This window comes from Hetaerina americana, unplaced genomic scaffold (assembly GCF_022747635.1).
Source record: "Hetaerina americana unplaced genomic scaffold, ioHetAmer1.1.p SCAF_3, whole genome shotgun sequence".
Taxonomy (NCBI): Eukaryota; Metazoa; Arthropoda; class Insecta; order Odonata; family Calopterygidae; genus Hetaerina; species Hetaerina americana.
In genome coordinates, this window is record NW_027286874.1 from 73672105 (window position 1) to 73690448 (window position 18344).

The following is an 18344-nucleotide window of genomic DNA, read 5'->3' on the forward strand; positions in this document are numbered from 1 at the left end:
TCGCCTTCAGAGTACCAGGAGAAACATCAACAGGCCTACTATCTTTGACGGTCACTGAAGTTGGGCAATTTGATTATTTTAATGGTTTACATATAAGAATTCGATAAATATTAATTCACAATTATTTGGCACCATCACTGGTTTTCTCAACATTACATACACTTTGAACACAATAATAGGGAAGCACTTACTCAGAATATAGATTGTAGATTAATAATCAGGATTCTATGCACATGCCTACCAGGTTTCACGTGGAAATGAAACAAAACAGCTAGCCCACTCACACTTTTATTTGTTTTATACATTCCCCCATTCATACATTTTTTAAAACTTTTCGTCAGTGGATTTGCATAATTTTTTTGAGGTGGCCAACTATTCTACTTTTTATATCTCAGAAACTCTTTTAATGTATTTTTATATAAAATGAAAATGATGAATTCCAGGGATGACCAAAGCCGCTGAATCCTGAAAAACACTGAACATGACTCAAAAACTTATTCGAGTTGGCAGTCGAAGTAAACACAAGCAGGAATTAAAGAGCATGAATAGAGCAAAAAGTAAAGAAACATTTAAATGTTATAAAAAACCACCACAAAAACCACCTTGTTGAGTGCAATTTCATCTATCACTAGATAAACATTTTTTTTACCGCATCTGCCAAAACAAATGGAATGAAACTTGGAGTAACAATCACATATACACGTATAAATGTATCATATTCGATAAATGGGTGCTTTATGAAAAGATGTAGTGTGTGAATTAACCTTTGCATCAATGTAATGAGAAGAAGACAGCTTCAATGGCAAGAGCAAAATGAAAAATGAGTTGTCATCAAATTAGTTTTACCAACCAATACAGCTTCTACGCTTTATGGCCAAACAGCATCTTTGATTCCAATTAGTCAATGAGTGATCACACGGAAGACAAGCATAGTTCTTATGAAGATGTCCCAATACCCAGTTTGCATTTACATTTTCCGCAACTAATATCTCGTAAAAATCATACTCTGGCCATTTTCGACAAATATTAAACCAAATTTGTATTTTAAATCTATGAACCACACTCAATTCTCCCTTAATTTTACATGAATGACATCAAATTACAATCCCACAGCAAATAAAAGTTTATATTATTAATAGAATACTCACCTGGTGTCCACACACCACACGCTATAAGTTAAAGACATTCTTTTTCTTTGAAATAACACAAGTCTTTTTTTTTCTTTCTTCCTTTTTTTTCACATGAGCACAATCATCATGCACACACGCACAGCAATTGCATTAAGTAACTGAAATTCACATTTATGAATAGCTAGGGCGTTAGGTAAAAATAATTCAATACAAAAAAGTAAAAAATAAACTAATATAGGATCCAATTATTACTGAATCCCAATGAAAACACAGCCGTATACTCGAATTCACGTTCAACTCTTTTTTTTTTACACAGTGTGTGGGTGTGTGGACTTTGGCTTCACACAATAAGTATGGGCGAAGGGTTGTCCATGATGCAGTTGTGAGCAAACTCCTGATAATTCTCTGCTCCTACATCCATTACCGAAGTCACCTTGGAAGGGGGGAGAGGTTTTATGGGTGTGCGGGTAGAATGGATTGTTCATATGACTGTACAAATGCAATTAAGGTGGTACAAATGCAATGTAGGTGGCATACAATTATGCTCAGACTTTAACCACAAGGTTATTAGTAATAGTATTCCAATAAAATACTTTTGGTGTTATATATTGAGTGATCAAAAATGGAAATAATTCTTTTTTTTAAAGGCTTGTTCACAGGACAAATATTATATTAATGGGATGGGAATGAAGGAGGGGGGGGGGAGAAGATTTGATGTGAACCAGAATTTACAGGGAATTCCATCAATATGGCACGTAGTAAGAAGAACGGCGAAACCTGCTGCAATAATGAAGCAACAGAAAAATTAGTATTCAAAATCATCTCAGAAAAGTTGTCACAAATAATAAGAAACACTATCAGAACTGTTCTCATTGAATTGGGAAGAAAAACTTCTTATTCCATAGGCCAAAGATATTACATGTAAAAAAATTGAGACCTCTGAAATATTAATGAAGGGTCAAGCTAAACAATGAAGTGCTTACAGTTCACAATTTCTATTGGACTGGTGAAATCAAGGACACAATGCTCAGGAAAGTGAGTGAATGGAACATATTAAAGCAAATATTTATTAACAGTCGATCCAATGATGGATTCACCCAAAGCAATCATGGAATCTGATAAAATATTAATACATGAAATCACAACATTCACTGCAAGTTCATTAGGTTAACTTAATTTAAAAATGACATGTTTAGTTAATACTTTGTGACCTTAATTTCTTGATCATAAACAATAAATGGAACAAGTAAAAGGGATCTATGAACAGATATTTATTTACCTAGGCCTCCTTGTTGGTCGATAACCAAAATAGGATGAACCACGAGCCCTAGTGCGAAACCGCCCACGAGGTGGCCGATCAGTCTTGCTTAGCCCTGGACGGTTAGTGCGCTTGGGCATTACCTATAAAAAATAGCAAAGAACATTGAGTCTATTGAACACAAACACTGTACTACCTACTGCACATTGAATTCAACAGCAGTGACTCCAAAAATTTTATTGCTGGGGGATACAATAACATATTTCCTTACAGGATCAACTGCATCATGACTCAAAGACAGTGTTATATATTTGTCAATTAAAAGAGACTTTTGAATGTATCCCAGTCATCCAATGTACAATTTAGGTATGTTACAAATTTTCAAAACTTAAAAAAAACGATCTGTGCCACAATTAGGTTCTTTTCTGAACTAATTATTTTCATAACTCAAACCAATGGAAGTGGGAACTTAGTGACACTCCTTACAACTTGGAACCTTACATTAAAACTGTCTGTATATCACTCAACGGTAATTTATCCTGAGTAAGCGACTAAGGTCAATTAGTTTAGAATCACTATTAAATTTCCCAGTTTTTCAGTAATGGATGAATTTACTTTCACATTAAATAACCCACTCACTATGAGGACAACAAAGTTACTGGGTGGCCACTCAATAATAACTTGATTTTAGACTTTTTGAAAAATATTATACTATAATCATTTCATATTCAATGAAATAGGTCATGTGCTGTAGCAAATTATTACTATAGAAAATAAAGTTTTCAGAATAAATTTTGGCTCTCTTGATTAGTTTTAACCAAATACATAGCAGCCTTGATTTGGAGAATGCTCACAGAATGGATACTGGATCTATGACCTGAATTCAAGTATTAAACATTTCATTTGAAGAAATACGTCCACCCTTCACATTCGGGCCACCTTTCCATTGAGCTATGAAAATCATTGCAAAATATGGATAAAGATTGCTTCTTATAATGGCAACCCATGGGAATGTTTGACTTAGCTATAGCAAGAAGGAAGTAATAGCATTTTGCATGATGAAAAGCACCTTAATTTTCCATTGAGTACTAAGTTACTAGGAAATGTCAACCAGCAGCAGTAAAACAAAGCATCATACCTTGATTTGTCGCCCCCTAAATAGGGATTCATCCATTGCCATGGCAGTCTGAACTGACTCTCTGTCAGCAAATTCTATGTAAGCAAATCCTTTGGGATGACCGTCAAATTTATTGCACAGTATCGTAACTCTATTTATTGATCCACAGCCATGGAAATGCTGTTCTAATTCTTCAGCTGTTGCTCCATAATCAACCTGCAGAAGAGTATTGAAATTCATTGCATGCAGAAATATGTCATCCCCTAAATATCAGCGAATGCATTAAAGTTTGAAATGATAACCTTACTTAAAACATTCAAATTTAACATCAGGAAGTCAACTGGGTTAAAGCTTCAAAATTCCAGTACAGCATTGAGACATGATTGTACATGAAAAATGCTGATGATGGATACTGGCTTAACCTTTTCATTGATTTCTTTGTTTTTACACTAATGTGTACATGGCCCATTATGTAAGTAATGTGCATGATTTTATTGTGACACAGCATCGCAGTGAAACCGGTTGGGAAATGTGGTGGGGGGTCTGGCCTTCCAACGCAGCCAGTTGCCAGTTTGCTCCACGCGGTCTGAGCAGAAAGACGCCTCCGAGGGAAGTGTGTTTTTCGACTTTATAACTCATCAAAGATACCATGACAATGCCCCCAGCCACACATCCTTCATCGTTACCAACTTTCTGGCCCTGAATCGCACAGAGTCGAGGGAGGCTGAGAGACCACCAGGGTGGTCCCTCAGCCCCCTCGGCTCTGTGCGACTTTTTTTTTTATTTCCCCAACTGAAGAGCCGAAAGGAAAGCATTGGGAAACTAGAAAACATCCAAAAGCATGTTACAACGTTCCCGCAAGACATTCCCATTGAGGAGAGTCAGGGTACCTTCCAGGCGTGGAAGACACGCCTCCGCAAATGTATTGACGCAGGGGGAGAGTATTTTGAAGAAATTTTTAGCATTTGAACAAGTACAGCAATATATCTATTTTTCTCAGAGATTGCACATAACTTTTATAGTTGACACTACACCTCTTTAATAACCTTAATTATGTAGGCATTTGCAATTTTCTATATTTCAGACTACAAACTATTCCCCCCATCACCCACCATCCTTAACCCTGACTAGTGAAGGAGATTGCATGTTATGACCCCTGTGAAGTAATGGAAATTTCTCCGAGTAAGGCTAAGTATGCTAGATAGATTGCAGGGGATGAGTCAAGCGGAAGAGGATCCATGCATTAACTGTTCCTAAGTGAAGAGGACAGAAAAGGTGCCTGGGCTGACTCATGCCAAGAAATAGTTTATTGAGGAAAGTAACAGGAAACCACCTCAACTGATTCTCCCACACTATTAATGGATTTTACAGGATTGAAGTTCAAGAGATAGGCAGTGGGATGGCAAGTTCTCTTCAGTCATTATATCACAAAATCTTCGCAAGGCTAAATTAAAAGTTGCAGAGAGAAAATAAAACGCTGCAGAGAACTGTAACTTTGAAAATAGAAATCTGGAATGTTAGGGCAATGTGGAGCACGTGGAAGTTAGAAAACATTAAGCAGAACCTGGAAAGAGGAAATGCAGACGTTGGGGTTGTGAGGTGAAAATGTAGTAGAGATGATTGGAGTGATACTTTCAGATTAATACATGGAGGATAGTTAGTGTAAGACAGCTAAGTTATAAAACAAAATGCAGCAAGTTTATATCCTGATGGACTTGATGACTGATGTATATGGACGACTGCTTACTGGTATGCTTTCTTGAATCTTCCATTGTAATATCATCTCCATTTCTGCTCATTGAGCAGACATGAAGAACCTAACCAGTAATGACTATACCCAATTCATTTCTGAGGTCTAACATCTGTACTTATCGACATCAATCAGAACAAATTGTTTGGGGAATAGAAAATACAACCTACGATAATTTTGGGTCAATATTGGACAAAACTTTTTCCTTAAAAATATGGCAAGGTTAACGAGATTATGTAAACATACTAATTTAATGAATGACTGATTGTATCACTTTTTTCCACATGATAATTATCAAGTGGAATAAGTGCTACAATCAGTGATTCATTATGTTCGACTTCCACCACAACACACCTGAAGCTACTCAATGTATACTAATTTAAATCTGAGATAACCAACTGTTAGTCAGACTTCCAAATGTACTTACATTGCCAACGTAAATTGAACGGTTATCCACCTCCATCTTTTCTTCAATAGACATATTCAATGGACTTGCTGAAAAAGAAATTGAAAGTTCAATTCACCAGTCCTTAATGTCAATTAATTTCTATGCATTGTGCTATTAATTACCATATAAGATACACTTTTTAAACTCCAAAATGGACTCTAAATCAGCCTTCATCTTATGGGCCTGGGATAATATGCAGGCATAACTTTGATCTATAAGCACAAGCCGATTCACCAGAAAAATACTCTCAAGTATATTTTCCTGTAAGGGATACGGTTGCCTTTATACAGTGTTAGCATTAAAATACTTTCTGATCTGATTCAAGAATTTTTCGTAAATTCCAATCTCAAAAATCGTGGTGCATCTTATGGGATGGGAAATATGGCACTCATTTCTATGCTTAAGTATTCACCATTGATAATCGCTTATACATACATCCAGTTTTTATGATGTACATTGGAACCAAAAATATTGGAAAATGTAGGTTTTTTTACAGGGTTTCCTTTGCATTATGCATTGTTAAGAGCAGTCTTTCGTGTATATAATGAATTTCAATGTTTTTAGATACAAGATATTTAGATTTTGCTCTTTCATTGTCAGCTAACATAGACATATCTACCTCGAAAGTTACTGACAGAAATAAGAAACATAGCTAGGGAAGAAAATGATGACTTGTTTGGCATAAAATCAAGAAACTGAAGATTTAGGTATGCATTAATAAAATTTTACAAACAGTGATCTTATTTAAATATTGGAAAAACGTTAGTCTCCCATTTGGAATTCCATACCAAAGAGCATATATGGGAAGATTTTCACAGTGAGCACAGAGAAAGATGGAAAAACATTAGCTGGTCAAAGAGGGAATGCTATATACATGGCGGAGGTTAAGAAATAGAGAAATAAAAAAAAGATGTTATGCAGGTAGGCAGTTAAGTAAGTTAGAAAAATAGATGAACAGGCTTTATGAAAACACTTTTGGCAGAGGCACCAGCAAAATGCAACAGTGCATTTGTTCCACAGAGTAAAAAAAAAGATGTTTAACAGTTTTTCTTGACCTACCAAAATAGGAATTAAATATACAATTAATGGGTGAATGGGCTACATTCAAACCAGGAAACCAGTTAATCTGTGGGAAAGAGAAACCCATGCACTCTTCCAAATAATTTAAACCCAGTTCTTTTTTCCCAATTGCCTCAATAGACTAAGTTACTAATGCAAAAGAATTTTAAAAAATATGAGTAGCCAATGTTTTAATGGGAAGTACTTCTCATTAGAAGACAACAGCTAACTCCTCGAAATTTATTTAAGATAATACAATGTCAAAAGTGATCCGCTTAAAAAGTATTTCATTGCAATCAGATTCTATAATCTGCCAGCTACAATGCTGGAATTCCCGAAGTTGCTATGAATTTTTTAATGAAATAAATAAAAACTATTGGGATCAACCCATTTCTTTAACAATGAAAGGATTAGTAAATAAAATAGCAAGGCTCCTATGCAATCAACCTTATCGTGCTCATTGCTGACCTCTCTTATATAGTTGGGAATATTGACTGTACCTTATGCATGTATCTATCAAGCAGTGACTAATGCTAAAAAAAACATGAGCGACTTTACAATGAATAATAGTTATCAGAGACACACAAACAGAATATTTAAAGATTTCCATGCAAAAACATCAAAACTGTCCATGGTAGCTCAAGGACCAATACCAAGGGTCACAAAATTGTTTAACTATCTTCCTAACCACTTCAAAAATGAGGCTAGAATTTCACCATTCAAGTAGAATCTATTTGCATTTCTGGTTGATGTGGGTTATTACAGATCTCCGTACAGTGTAAATGAATATTTAAATAAAACTTATGGGTATTTAAGTTTCCTGTCATAACTGTAGTTTTTATTTCTATTTGGGAACAATGTATTTTACAAGTATATCCCATTGACATGTCCTACACACCTATCATGTATTTTCAATACTGTACACTGTCAGCTGAGTAAATAAATATATTGATTACGTTAATTAGATTAACTTCACTGTGATGGCAGAGATAATAAAAAAAGGTGACTCGTCATCAGGGTAATCTTAGCACTCGTTTTTTTAGGTCCACGCCCCAGAATCGCTTTCAAAACAATGTGCACGCCAGAGGTTAAAAGTCAATTCATGTGAACTACACAATGACGACTTAGTATGTTGGTAACAAACAAAATAATTACATGGGTGGGGCCATTAATGTTGGAAGATAAATCAATCACTAAATATCAACCTTTCATCAAGCTAAGAATACCATACATCATAAATATGAGCGATATGCAGTTTATTATAAACTATAAATATGGAATAAATACTGTAAGTGTAACTTCAAATGACAAACATACTTAAGCCAGGAGGGCTCCCCAAATTCATCTGTTTGTCCACTTCAGACTGCATTTGCTTCAATTTTTCAGCTTCTTCCTCCATTTCTCTCACACGAGCTTTAATTGCTTCAAGTTCCTAAAATGTTAATGCATACTTAACTAACGGCTAAAGAAGAAACCACAGTGATTTTTGGGCTTTAAAATATAAGCTTTTCTTAGAAGACAACCAAGGTTACCATTTGACCAATAGGTAGAAGTAATAAGTTGAAATAAATAAATAGAAATAAAATTTCAAATCGCTGTGAAAAACTTAACGGGTAAAGCACGAATTTCCAACGAATTAATACTTAACCAGTGCGTCATGATACATAAATTTGAAATTATATCTTTAGTCATGCCGCCAGAATATAAATAGATAAATGATATATCTGGGAAAAAATAATAGAGCAATTTACGATGTGCAATAACTTAAATTTTATCTATAAAAGTATGTGCATCGCAATGTTCAGAGCACATGATATTCAGCTGTAACACGACGAAATACTAAACTACGACAAAAATTACCGGATCGTCAACGCCTCCGGCAACACCACCACCTGCCCCTTCAACATCAACTTCTGCCCCTTCGGCTTCAGCACCATTCTCCATAGTTTCTAATGTATCTATGTGGTCTTCCGAGTAATCTTCCGCCTCAGCCATCGCTAAATTAAATAATGAAGCAATACTGATTACCAAGAGGGAAACAAGCGTTGATTGCTTGGGCCAAGAAACTGGTAAATTCCACATGAAGAACAAACAAAGAATTAATCGTAAAAAATTTAAGTTTGAAACATTAAAGTTGGCAATTAGAACTTTTAAAATCTTTGACCGGATGATGTTTATTGTTAAATTGGTCCGCCTCTGACAGATCAACTTCTCAACAACCATTGGTGACGACAATTTATGACAGTAAACACTTAAAGAGGGGGAAGTAAATATATAAACCCCACCGCTTATGACCATTAAAATCTCAATACATGCAAAAACCACGATGATACAATAAGTATCACACATTAATGGTGGTAAAATGTGCGCCACTGAAGCCGGATCAAAATCTCTGCTCCCCTTTTCTGCTTCAATAACGAATTAGCTATTTAATCGAGTGATAATAAATTATTCATTATATTAATTACCAATAGAACACAATATAAGAGATGCTGCACTGGATGTTTAAAGATACGGTACGGGTCTTTAAGTTTGTTTGGACTTCACGAATAGCCGATATACACGCACGACAGGCACAATTTCAGCACGTCCGGCACGACATTTCTACTCGGTAGATGGCGGGCGTGTGTGACCAAATAAGCGGCTTGCTGGAACAAACAAAACTCAGATGCGCGCTGGGTATGAAAATAAAATTCACGTGTTGAACTACCGTATATTTAACATTTGCGTTAGGAGGATGTATGGTTATTAATTACGACTAAATAAATTTCCTAATATATAGACAAAATGGCTTTGAAATTATTAAGTGACGCTGAGAAAATGTTTATACTACACGGAGTCAAGGTAAGTGTTGTTATTAACAATCCTGTTTTGTAGCATAATAATGCCTTGATTGTACGTCTAGGTTAAAGTAGTAAAACACTGGAAACGTGCAGTCTTTGATTTCCATTAATGTGAAATATATCTTTGAACAGGATGATTTCAGGTGTGATGGAAGGACCAGAAGAGAATATCGGCCAATTGAAGTAGAAACTGAAATCGTCTCAAACGCCAGCGGTTCAGCGCGAGTGAGACTTGCTAACACTGACGTTCTAGTTGGAGTGAAAACTGAAATAGACATACCAAATCCGGATAGGCCGACAGAGGGGAAATTGGAATTTTTCGTTGACTGGTAGGTCTATAACTTCTTATACAGTTATGTGACTTTCGTAATTTTCATGAGTCTTTGTTATTTAGCTCTGCGAACGCCACGCCAGCCTTTGAAGGACGTGGAGGGGAAGAATTGGCGTACGAGATATCAAGTAGCCTTTCGAAAGCTTATGGTAATCAGAGTGCTTTTGATCTTCGTCCCCTGTGCATTTTACCTGGACAACAATGTTGGAAATTATATGTGGACATCCTGGTATGCTGTTTAGTTTATTTTTACTATTTAGCTGTACAAACATTATGAACTGTTTTATATTCTATTGGATAACTCTTTTAGGCTTTCATTCCCATAGCTGTGTACTTGTCACCAATAGTAATCAAGGCTATTTCCTCAGATATTGGAATGCGGTGGAAATTTGTTTGATGGTGTATCTCTGGCAGTGAAAGCTGCGCTGTTTAATACCAAAGTGCCTCGGATATCTTCAGCAACTGTTGATGGAGGTGTGGTTGACCTACAGCTTTCTGATGACCCTTATGATTATCAGTCAGTTAATGTCTCTTCAGCACCTTTACTTGTAACTTTGACGAAGGTGAGTAGTTTTTAGTATGTTGAAGTTAAGTTCCAATGGGCATAATATGTTCATATTATCGGTAATTACCGCTTAGGGTAGGTTTTTAATGAACAAAAGTTGCCAAAGGGTAAAGCGACATTACCCCTGTCTCTATTAACAAATCGCGATCCAATAACCAACCTTACACCAGGCCATCTTCAATTCTGTATGCTTCCTTCCACCTATCATTCCATCCAACATCCATATCCTACTCCTACCCCTTTCCCGCTTGCCTAATATTCTCCGCTCGATCAGTCTTCAACGAATCTTCAGTCTTCATTGCAAATCAAAATTCTCTGCATCCATCTTTCCTGCCTCTCATTGCTTTTTCCCAAAAATCCTCTCTCCTCCCCGGCATACCATGCACTTCATTGTTAGTTCTCCATTCAGTTCACTTAACCTTTTCCATCCTCCACACCAATATTTCAAAAGCCCCCAATCTATGCCCATCATCCTGCTTCGATGATCATGTTTCCACGCCGTACATAACCACGCTCCGTATCAAAGTTTTTATGAATCTTTTATTAACCTCCTTCCCTACATTAAGTCCCTGTGTTCAATTCTCTCCTTGCGGAAGTTTCTTTGCCGAATGCAATTCTTCTTCTTGTGTCCTCTACTTTGACCATGTTTGTCCACAACACTTCTGAGATTGGTGAACTGTTCCATCTGCTCTAGTTTTTGCCCTCCTATTATATATAGTGTTTAACTTAGCCTTTCTCTTCCTGAAAAACCGCATAGACCTTGTTTATTTACATTTATTCTATTCCCATGTCTGTTTCACATATGTCCAGTTCTCCCCATACCTCTTTAATCATTTCCTCCACATATGTATACGTTGAACAGCACAGATGATTATGGAAAACCTTGTATTTACTCTTCTTCCTAACACTGCCCATCTGGACTCTCCGTCCCTCACTTGCACCCTAGTAGTCTGAGACATGTACAGGTTGCTGATTAATCTCCTAACCCTCCAATCTACTCCTATTTTCAGCAATATATTCATTAGTATTCCTCAATTCAGCCTATCAAATACATTTTTGAAATCTAGGAAACAGGCAAATATGTCCCGATAGCCTTTTATGTTCCTATCAATTAGTTACATCACTACTGCAGTGGGTTCACGCATTCCTCTCCCCTTCCTGAACACAAACTGATAATCCCCTAAGTAGTCATTTGCCCTGCTCTCCAGCCTCTTCTTGATGATCCTGAGAATCACTAGCTGCATGTCAAATCAAAGCTTGTAATTCGAAGTTTGACTTCATTAATCAGATTTATGTGCCATCGGTGTTCAAATGTATCATTGGGTTAACGTCAGTGGTGATTTTTCAGAAAAGTGTATGAAAATTTAGGTTAACCATTCTGCATTATTCTCTTCATTATGATGAGGTTCTGCATGGCAGCACCTCATCATAATGTAAATAACTTCATCACATAAGTTTTATCATTTCAGACTAAGCTTCGTGAAAATGCATAATAGATGAAAAAAGAACTTTTATAAATATCGCATCGATTTATACTAGGTTCTTCTCAGTGTAAAAATCATTCATCTTGACCTGCCCCAGGTTCATATCTTGACCATGGCAAATGATTTTAATGCTGTGAAATTCATCAATTCCAGTGCACATCAGCTGATGTATCTGTTGAAATAACGTGATTGAATTATTTCCCACAGTTCTTTAAAAATAATTTAGGTTTGACCGGTGACATTGCATAGATAACATAAAAAAAAATTTGATCCTCTTTTCAGATCGGTGAGCATTGTGTTGTGGACCCTTCAGCTGAGGAGGAAGCTTGCAGTTTGGTAAGTGCTGTGGTAGCAGTTACTGAAAAAGGAAAATATGTTACTTCTTTTGTGAGAGGCGAGGGAAGTCTTCATCCAGATACCCTGATTGATATGTTGAAGGTAAATAGTATACCATGCATGCTTGAGTACATGTACAGCCTTTTTTTCAGGCAAGAAATGCATCATTACTGGAATCTCATTGAAAGCACGTACTACTTACTTTGTTTTATATTCGTGAGACTATAATGATGATTGGGAACTAAAGGCACTGAGCATTGGAATTTGTATCAACTTTGAACCAATTGAAAAATAGAGACTGCTCTTTCTTTTGGGTTGAATCACTGAAGCACATGAGCATTGACTATGCAAAACGATTCTCTGCATCCCTCTGAAGAAGGCGCAAGGTCTGCTAGAGTATGGGCGCAGAGAATGAAAGATAACAGAAATAGAGAAGTGCTTGCTCACCAGGCATTTTCATAAGAATGTAGCTTGACAGAAAAACAGAAGGGGTTTGGGTTGGAGCGGTAGCTTGTGTCCTGGATTCCCATTCTGAGAGTAGCAGGATTTTTCAATGCTTTTCTAATTCCTACTTGGTTTTTCATGTTGAGAGCACTTTGAGCGAAGTGCAGCAATTGTTGGATGGAATATTAAATTTTGAGTCCTGTGGTGCTTTTTCATTAAGAGTAGGGTAATGCTGGTGATAGATTTCTTTCTACCATTTCCTTGATTCCTAGAACATCCTATGTGTAAAAAATTACCTTAATGTCAAATAATACCTCAGCTGTTGGTTTCCACCCCTAGTAACTACTACAAAAGACCCCCTCCCCTCCAGTGCAGTTGCTTCAAGATATTGAGGGAAAGCACTCTGAGTGTGACAATACCATGGATAACTCTATATGTCTCATTTCAGGAGTTAATTCCCTTCATCATTTTTTAGCTTCAAATGTTCTTTGGGATGTTACTCTTAGTAGTTTTGAGTACCATGAGGTCATATGTCTATGGGGATTGCCCGCTTAATTTGAGCCCAGCTGTATCGTTTCTATCTACTCCCAGTCAAAATAAATTGAGTGATCCCAGAACTTGATTTCGCCTCGTACTGTGACCTCTTTTCCTTTTCTCTTTGAACTCTCGTTATCCTCACCCTGCTGTCTCCCAAACATTTATTTTGCAGTTTATTCCTAAATTTATTGTGCTTACTTTTCCTTAAATTATTGCATTTATTTTTCCATTCCTTTATCGACATCTCTTCTGTAATGCACGAGTTCCTTTTCTGATTTAATGTTCCCCTGTTTTCTCCTGCAGCTTTTTATGGATCCTCTTTTTTGGATGTTCCCACCTTTCTTCCACTCTTCCCAAAGGGCTGTCTTCCCTCAGTCCTCTTCCATTTGTTTTCTTAATTTTTATATGATGATAATTAATTGTGCCAAAAATCTTTTTTAGATGAATAAGCAAGCCAGTTTCCGAATCATCCTTGTCAAATGCGTTTTGAAATTAAATTTTTGTGTCAACAGCTTTACCTGTTGTGCTGTATCTCTTTCCATCCTAATTGATTTTTGTTAATATATTAATGTATTTCAACAGTGTGACCAATGTCTCTTAACAACCTGAACTAATATTTTTATATATTACAAGTGATGTGGGTCGTGGTAGTCCAGGGGGTAGAGCATTGGACTACTGACCGGAGGGTCCCGGGTTTGATTCCCGGGCAAGGCACTCTGGGCACCTGCAGCTCCACCCAAGCTAAAGTGATTTTTCGGGTACCAGGTCTTCCTGGGAAACCATAACCGGCACAGGGAAAGGAACTGCCCCCCCTACCCTGATGTGTGAATTTTCACACGCCATATAGGGCTTAGTACTGGGTGATCTCTACCATCACCTACTAAACCGACCTTAGGGTCGGTTTGATTACTGTGTTTATGGTTTTTTATTACAAGTGATAAAGTGAGTGGTTTATAACTGTTAGACTCTTGACCATACCAATTCTAGCCCCTTAATCCCAAAATCCTTCCCTCCAAACCTGAAAACCTTCCTTCCAAAACCTGAAATCCTTCCTTCATCATACTTTAATTTAAGAGAGGGAGTGGAAGGAGTTGTGGATGAAGGGCAGTGAAACGGTGTGGGGATAGATTAGGGGACTACAAGCCTGTGTTGGAAAGGGCTACCAAATACTTCTATTTGGAACAAAAAATACCATCAGTCAGTGGTGAATCATGTGTTCTTTTTTTATATCACTCCTTGAAGCAGTTGTTTGTAGTAATTAGTAGGGTTTTTGAGTTTATCCTTCATGGTAAAGAACATGACATCCTCTTTCAAAGTTCTGAAGTCCAAGCATCCCAATCATTTACTGCAGGCATGATGTTTCTGAACATAATTATGAAAACCTAATTGAGCTCAAGATATTTGCTTACATGGAAAACCCATAAAATGGAGTGAATTTCACTCATCAGAAAAATTCAGCAGTGTAGTGGGTGTCTTGACATTACATCAAAAATGGCTGGTTATGGTGCAAAACCATTCCAAGTAGATGAAATCACTGAGCAGTGATTCAGTTTTTAATGGCTGAGAGATACAAGTCAGTGTAAATTCATCAGAGATATGCTTTTGCACTTGGGGTGAACATTGCGGTGTATAGTTGCGTTAGATAAACCACAACTTAGAAACAGAAGGAGTTTTTACACTCAATGCAATGGGAAAGCACCAGAATTTACAGAAGGAAAATCAATCAGCATTCAGTGGTAGTGGGCCAGCTTTCCCTAACCAAGCAATTAAAAATACATTATTCAGTTGGAAAAGTTGACTGCATTCTGTGACATGCAAGGATCCATCTAAATGAAGTTCAATGATCACAATGGCATGATCAATGCCTAATGGTACACCCAAACACTCGATCATCTACCTAAGGCTATCACCAATAAGCAGACCTGTGTCTTGAAATAATAATTTACTTGTATGAGACAGTGCATTGCTCCATTCACCAACATATTTGTCAACGCAACAGCCGGGAAGAACATCCTGCATAGATATCAAAATAGAACTATAGAATTCCTCAATGGACAAAGGATTGAGGAGGATTTAAAGTATGCAGTTAATAATTATTTAATGTAGGTTTTGAGATCTTTCTTCACGAATGGGGTTCACTACCAACCCAAATGATGGGGGATGGTTGTTCAAATGCTATAGGTACTTCAACTGAGAAGCATTTATGGAGTACCTGTCAATAAATACCAGTGTTTCTGCTGCTTGCTCCAATGGTTACTCAACTCAAATGGGTTTCATTTGTACATGCCTAGTACAATGATGAGCAATATTTTGCATTTCTTTCATTCACGGAAGTGGGTAAGGAGATATATATTAGGGTGATACAGTGTATGTTATTACTACCAATCTTTACTCTCTGAAAAATATTTTGTATTTTCTTTATAGATGATTACATTTTGATAATTATGCATGCATACATAAAAATATCATACTAAATATGTAAATTGTAATTTAGAATGAAATAAGAATTTTTTTGGAATTGTAAGCTTCCTCACTTGTATCACATGGACTAAAATATTGTATCTTGTTTTTTTGTAGGTTGGTCAATCTTTGGGTGTGGATATGAACAAAGAATTGAACAATGCATTGAAGATGGAACTTTCTCAAGGAGAAAACAGAGAGAGATGTGGTTTCCTTAAGTGAATTTGACTATTGATGTGGTGAAATTCATGAAAAAGTATTCATTGAGAGGCCATTCTCCTATGCTCCTTAGTGTGTGCTATTGGGGAAGAGACAGGAGCTAGTGTATTCATCAGTGCATTCAGTGAAACAAGGCGTTAATGAAATGTGCTACTATGATGAGTTGAGAAAAACATGCTTGATTACTCAATGTCTGTTGAATAATTTTTTGGGTGATTCAAAGAAGTTTAGTATATAAAAATTTTTCTGTAATATTGCATTATTCATCCATAACTAATTAATGTCTCAATGCTTTCATTGTGTTAGGTGCCCATGCCCACAAGCCTTTAATTGTGAAAGTTTGATGTGAATCGGGTTCTTAACAAATGATTCATTTGACTGCCATTAATACCAGAGATGCTAATAGATAGGGGTAACCAAAATAGGAATTCTATTAAACTCTACCTTTGAACATACAAATATTAATACTCGCATTATAAATGAAGTAGGTATTAATATGATTTTAGCATTGAAGTACACTATACTTAGAAATGTATGCCATATCAGCACTATGCTATTTACCCAAGCAGTCAGCAGTGGAAAAAATTATCACTAGTGTGACCAAGTGGACAGCTGCGATGTCATTTCAGTGACTAAAAATAACAGATATAATTAATCATTTCAGGCATAACTTTGTGGAACTTTCATGAATAACAAAAAAATAAAACTGTAATTCCACATATAAAATTAACTTAAATGCAACGTGGGATTCACTGTGGTGCAGCATCATCTGGCAAAGAAATTAAATCCATTGAGATATATAATTTTTTTCTGGGGAGTAAGATGGCTTTGCCACTAAAAATGTTAGACTGGAGAGTTTCCTGTTTCTATACTTTTGTTGGCTACTACCATATTGCCTTTTTTGCATTTATATATAAATATACACACACACTCCTCCCTTACCCCACTCCTTTTGCCAATTACTGATCCTCACCCCACATGCTGCCACAATGTAAGGTCCCATCCGAAGGACAGGTGTATCCCTTACTCACCATTTTGATTCAAACCCCATTAGCACTAATTAATGACTGGTTCGGGCAGACTATTGAACTAGTCGCTTCTTACCACGGTTCCTTCCTCTTCATCTCCAGAAGTGCTATTTTAGGAATTGGTTGAAATATTTTTCTATATCAGCTGGCTAGTTGTCCAGAAATGATTTTGTAGCACTTTTCACGCTTCCTGTTAGGCAGTTCCATGTAATAATTTTTTTTCATATGTGATGAATAACACTGCTGACACCACTGTTGGTATTCCTTTCCAAGTTTACAACTTGGTATATATGTTTGTTGGTTTACAACACTTCAATATATTAGTTTCTTTTTTCATGAAATCGTGGTCCTCCAAATGAGCATTAACTGTTAATGCCATGAAATTGCTGACTTTCTAAACACACTGGTGTACCTAATTGTGAACTCAATTCTGAAATGCAGAATTTTGTTACATGGCTGATATCAATAGGAAACTAATTACTGTTCTATGTCACTTGCAACAATGCAATTAATAATGAGGACCAATAAGCCAGGATAACAAATTAGTACGAGGGGCGCAAACGGAGGAGATGCAAACGGAAAAATCACTCTAAAGCCAGTAGCATCCTTGATTAATGGGGGGAAACTGAAATTCCCAGATGATTAAATCAGCACCACTATCTGGGAAAAGTTCTTTGGCAAAATCCACTGGAAGAACCGCCCCAGCAGGTTCATTAGAAAACTCAGCCAATGAAAACAGTCACTGAGGGCTAAATCTCACCCTGTATTGGATTAATGGCAAACAGGAATCACACTTCTGACCTAAATTTGTAAGGATGGCTTGCGGATATTGTCACTGGACATAGAAAATACTACCTTGATCAAAAATTTCCCGGAATTTATTCAGAAAATTAAAAATACAAGTTTATTCATCTAAATCTATATTGTCCCCTTCAAAGTAATCCCCATCGACTGCAACACACTTATGCCAGCGCTTGATCCAATCCTCGAAACATTTTTTATATTCTGTTTTCGGTATGTCCATCAGTGCTTCCTGCGATTTTTCCATTACTTCCTCTCGGCTGCTAAAACGCGTTCCCCGTAATGGTTTTTTAACTCGATTGAACAGAAAGAAGTCACAGGGAGCCAAATCAGGTGAATTCGGTGGCTGTTGGATGGTATTTGTTGCATTTTTCGTCAAAAAATTACGAATAATGATAGCACTGTGCGACGGTGCGTTATCATGGTGCAAAATCCACGAGTTTTCTGCCCACATTTCTGGTCTCTTTCGGCGAATTGCTTCACGCAAACGTCTCATAACGCCCAAATAATACTCTTTGTTTACTGTCTGGCCTT

The 18344-nt window shown here is 36.7% G+C and overlaps 2 protein-coding genes across 2 annotated transcripts; one reads left to right on the forward strand and one right to left on the reverse strand.

Annotated features, from left to right (window-relative positions):
- Positions 1-272: 272 nt before the first annotated feature.
- Pabp2 (poly(A) binding protein nuclear 1) lies at positions 273-9367 on the reverse strand. The gene is made up of 7 exons (XM_071587403.1): positions 9231-9367; positions 8623-8759; positions 8080-8194; positions 5683-5750; positions 3527-3721; positions 2410-2531; positions 273-1910 (listed from the first exon to the last, which is right to left on the reverse strand). Exons 2-7 carry the CDS (start codon positions 8755-8757, stop codon positions 1874-1876), a joined length of 672 nt encoding a protein of 223 aa, XP_071443504.1. The 5' UTR covers positions 8758-8759; positions 9231-9367; the 3' UTR covers positions 273-1873.
- An 82-nt stretch (positions 9368-9449) lies between these two features.
- On the forward strand, positions 9450-16197 carry Rrp42 (exosome complex component Rrp42). Its single transcript, XM_071588106.1, has 6 exons — positions 9450-9606; positions 9738-9934; positions 10000-10165; positions 10305-10499; positions 12268-12423; positions 15880-16197. Exons 1-6 carry the CDS (start codon positions 9550-9552, stop codon positions 15982-15984), a joined length of 876 nt encoding a protein of 291 aa, XP_071444207.1. The 5' UTR covers positions 9450-9549; the 3' UTR covers positions 15985-16197.
- The last annotated feature ends 2147 nt before the right edge of the window (positions 16198-18344 follow it).

Bases quoted from the DNA above. Each gene is read 5' to 3' on its own strand.
- Pabp2 (XM_071587403.1), bottom strand. From the start codon at position 8,757: ATGGCTGAGGCGGAAGATTACTCGGAAGACCACATAGATACATTAGAA. The intron at 3,722-5,682 runs GTAAGTACATTT...ACTCTTCTGCAG, and splicing joins GTTCAATTTACGTTGGCAAT to GTTGATTATGGAGCAACAGC. The intron at 1,911-2,409 runs GTAAATAAATAT...TCATTATTGCAG, and splicing joins CGACCAACAAGGAGGCCTAG to CAGGTTTCGCCGTTCTTCTT.
- Rrp42 (XM_071588106.1), top strand. From the start codon at position 9,550: ATGGCTTTGAAATTATTAAGTGACGCTGAGAAAATGTTTATACTACAC. The intron at 9,607-9,737 runs GTAAGTGTTGTT...ATCTTTGAACAG, and splicing joins TTATACTACACGGAGTCAAG to GATGATTTCAGGTGTGATGG. The intron at 9,935-9,999 runs GTAGGTCTATAA...TTTGTTATTTAG, and splicing joins TTGGAATTTTTCGTTGACTG to CTCTGCGAACGCCACGCCAG.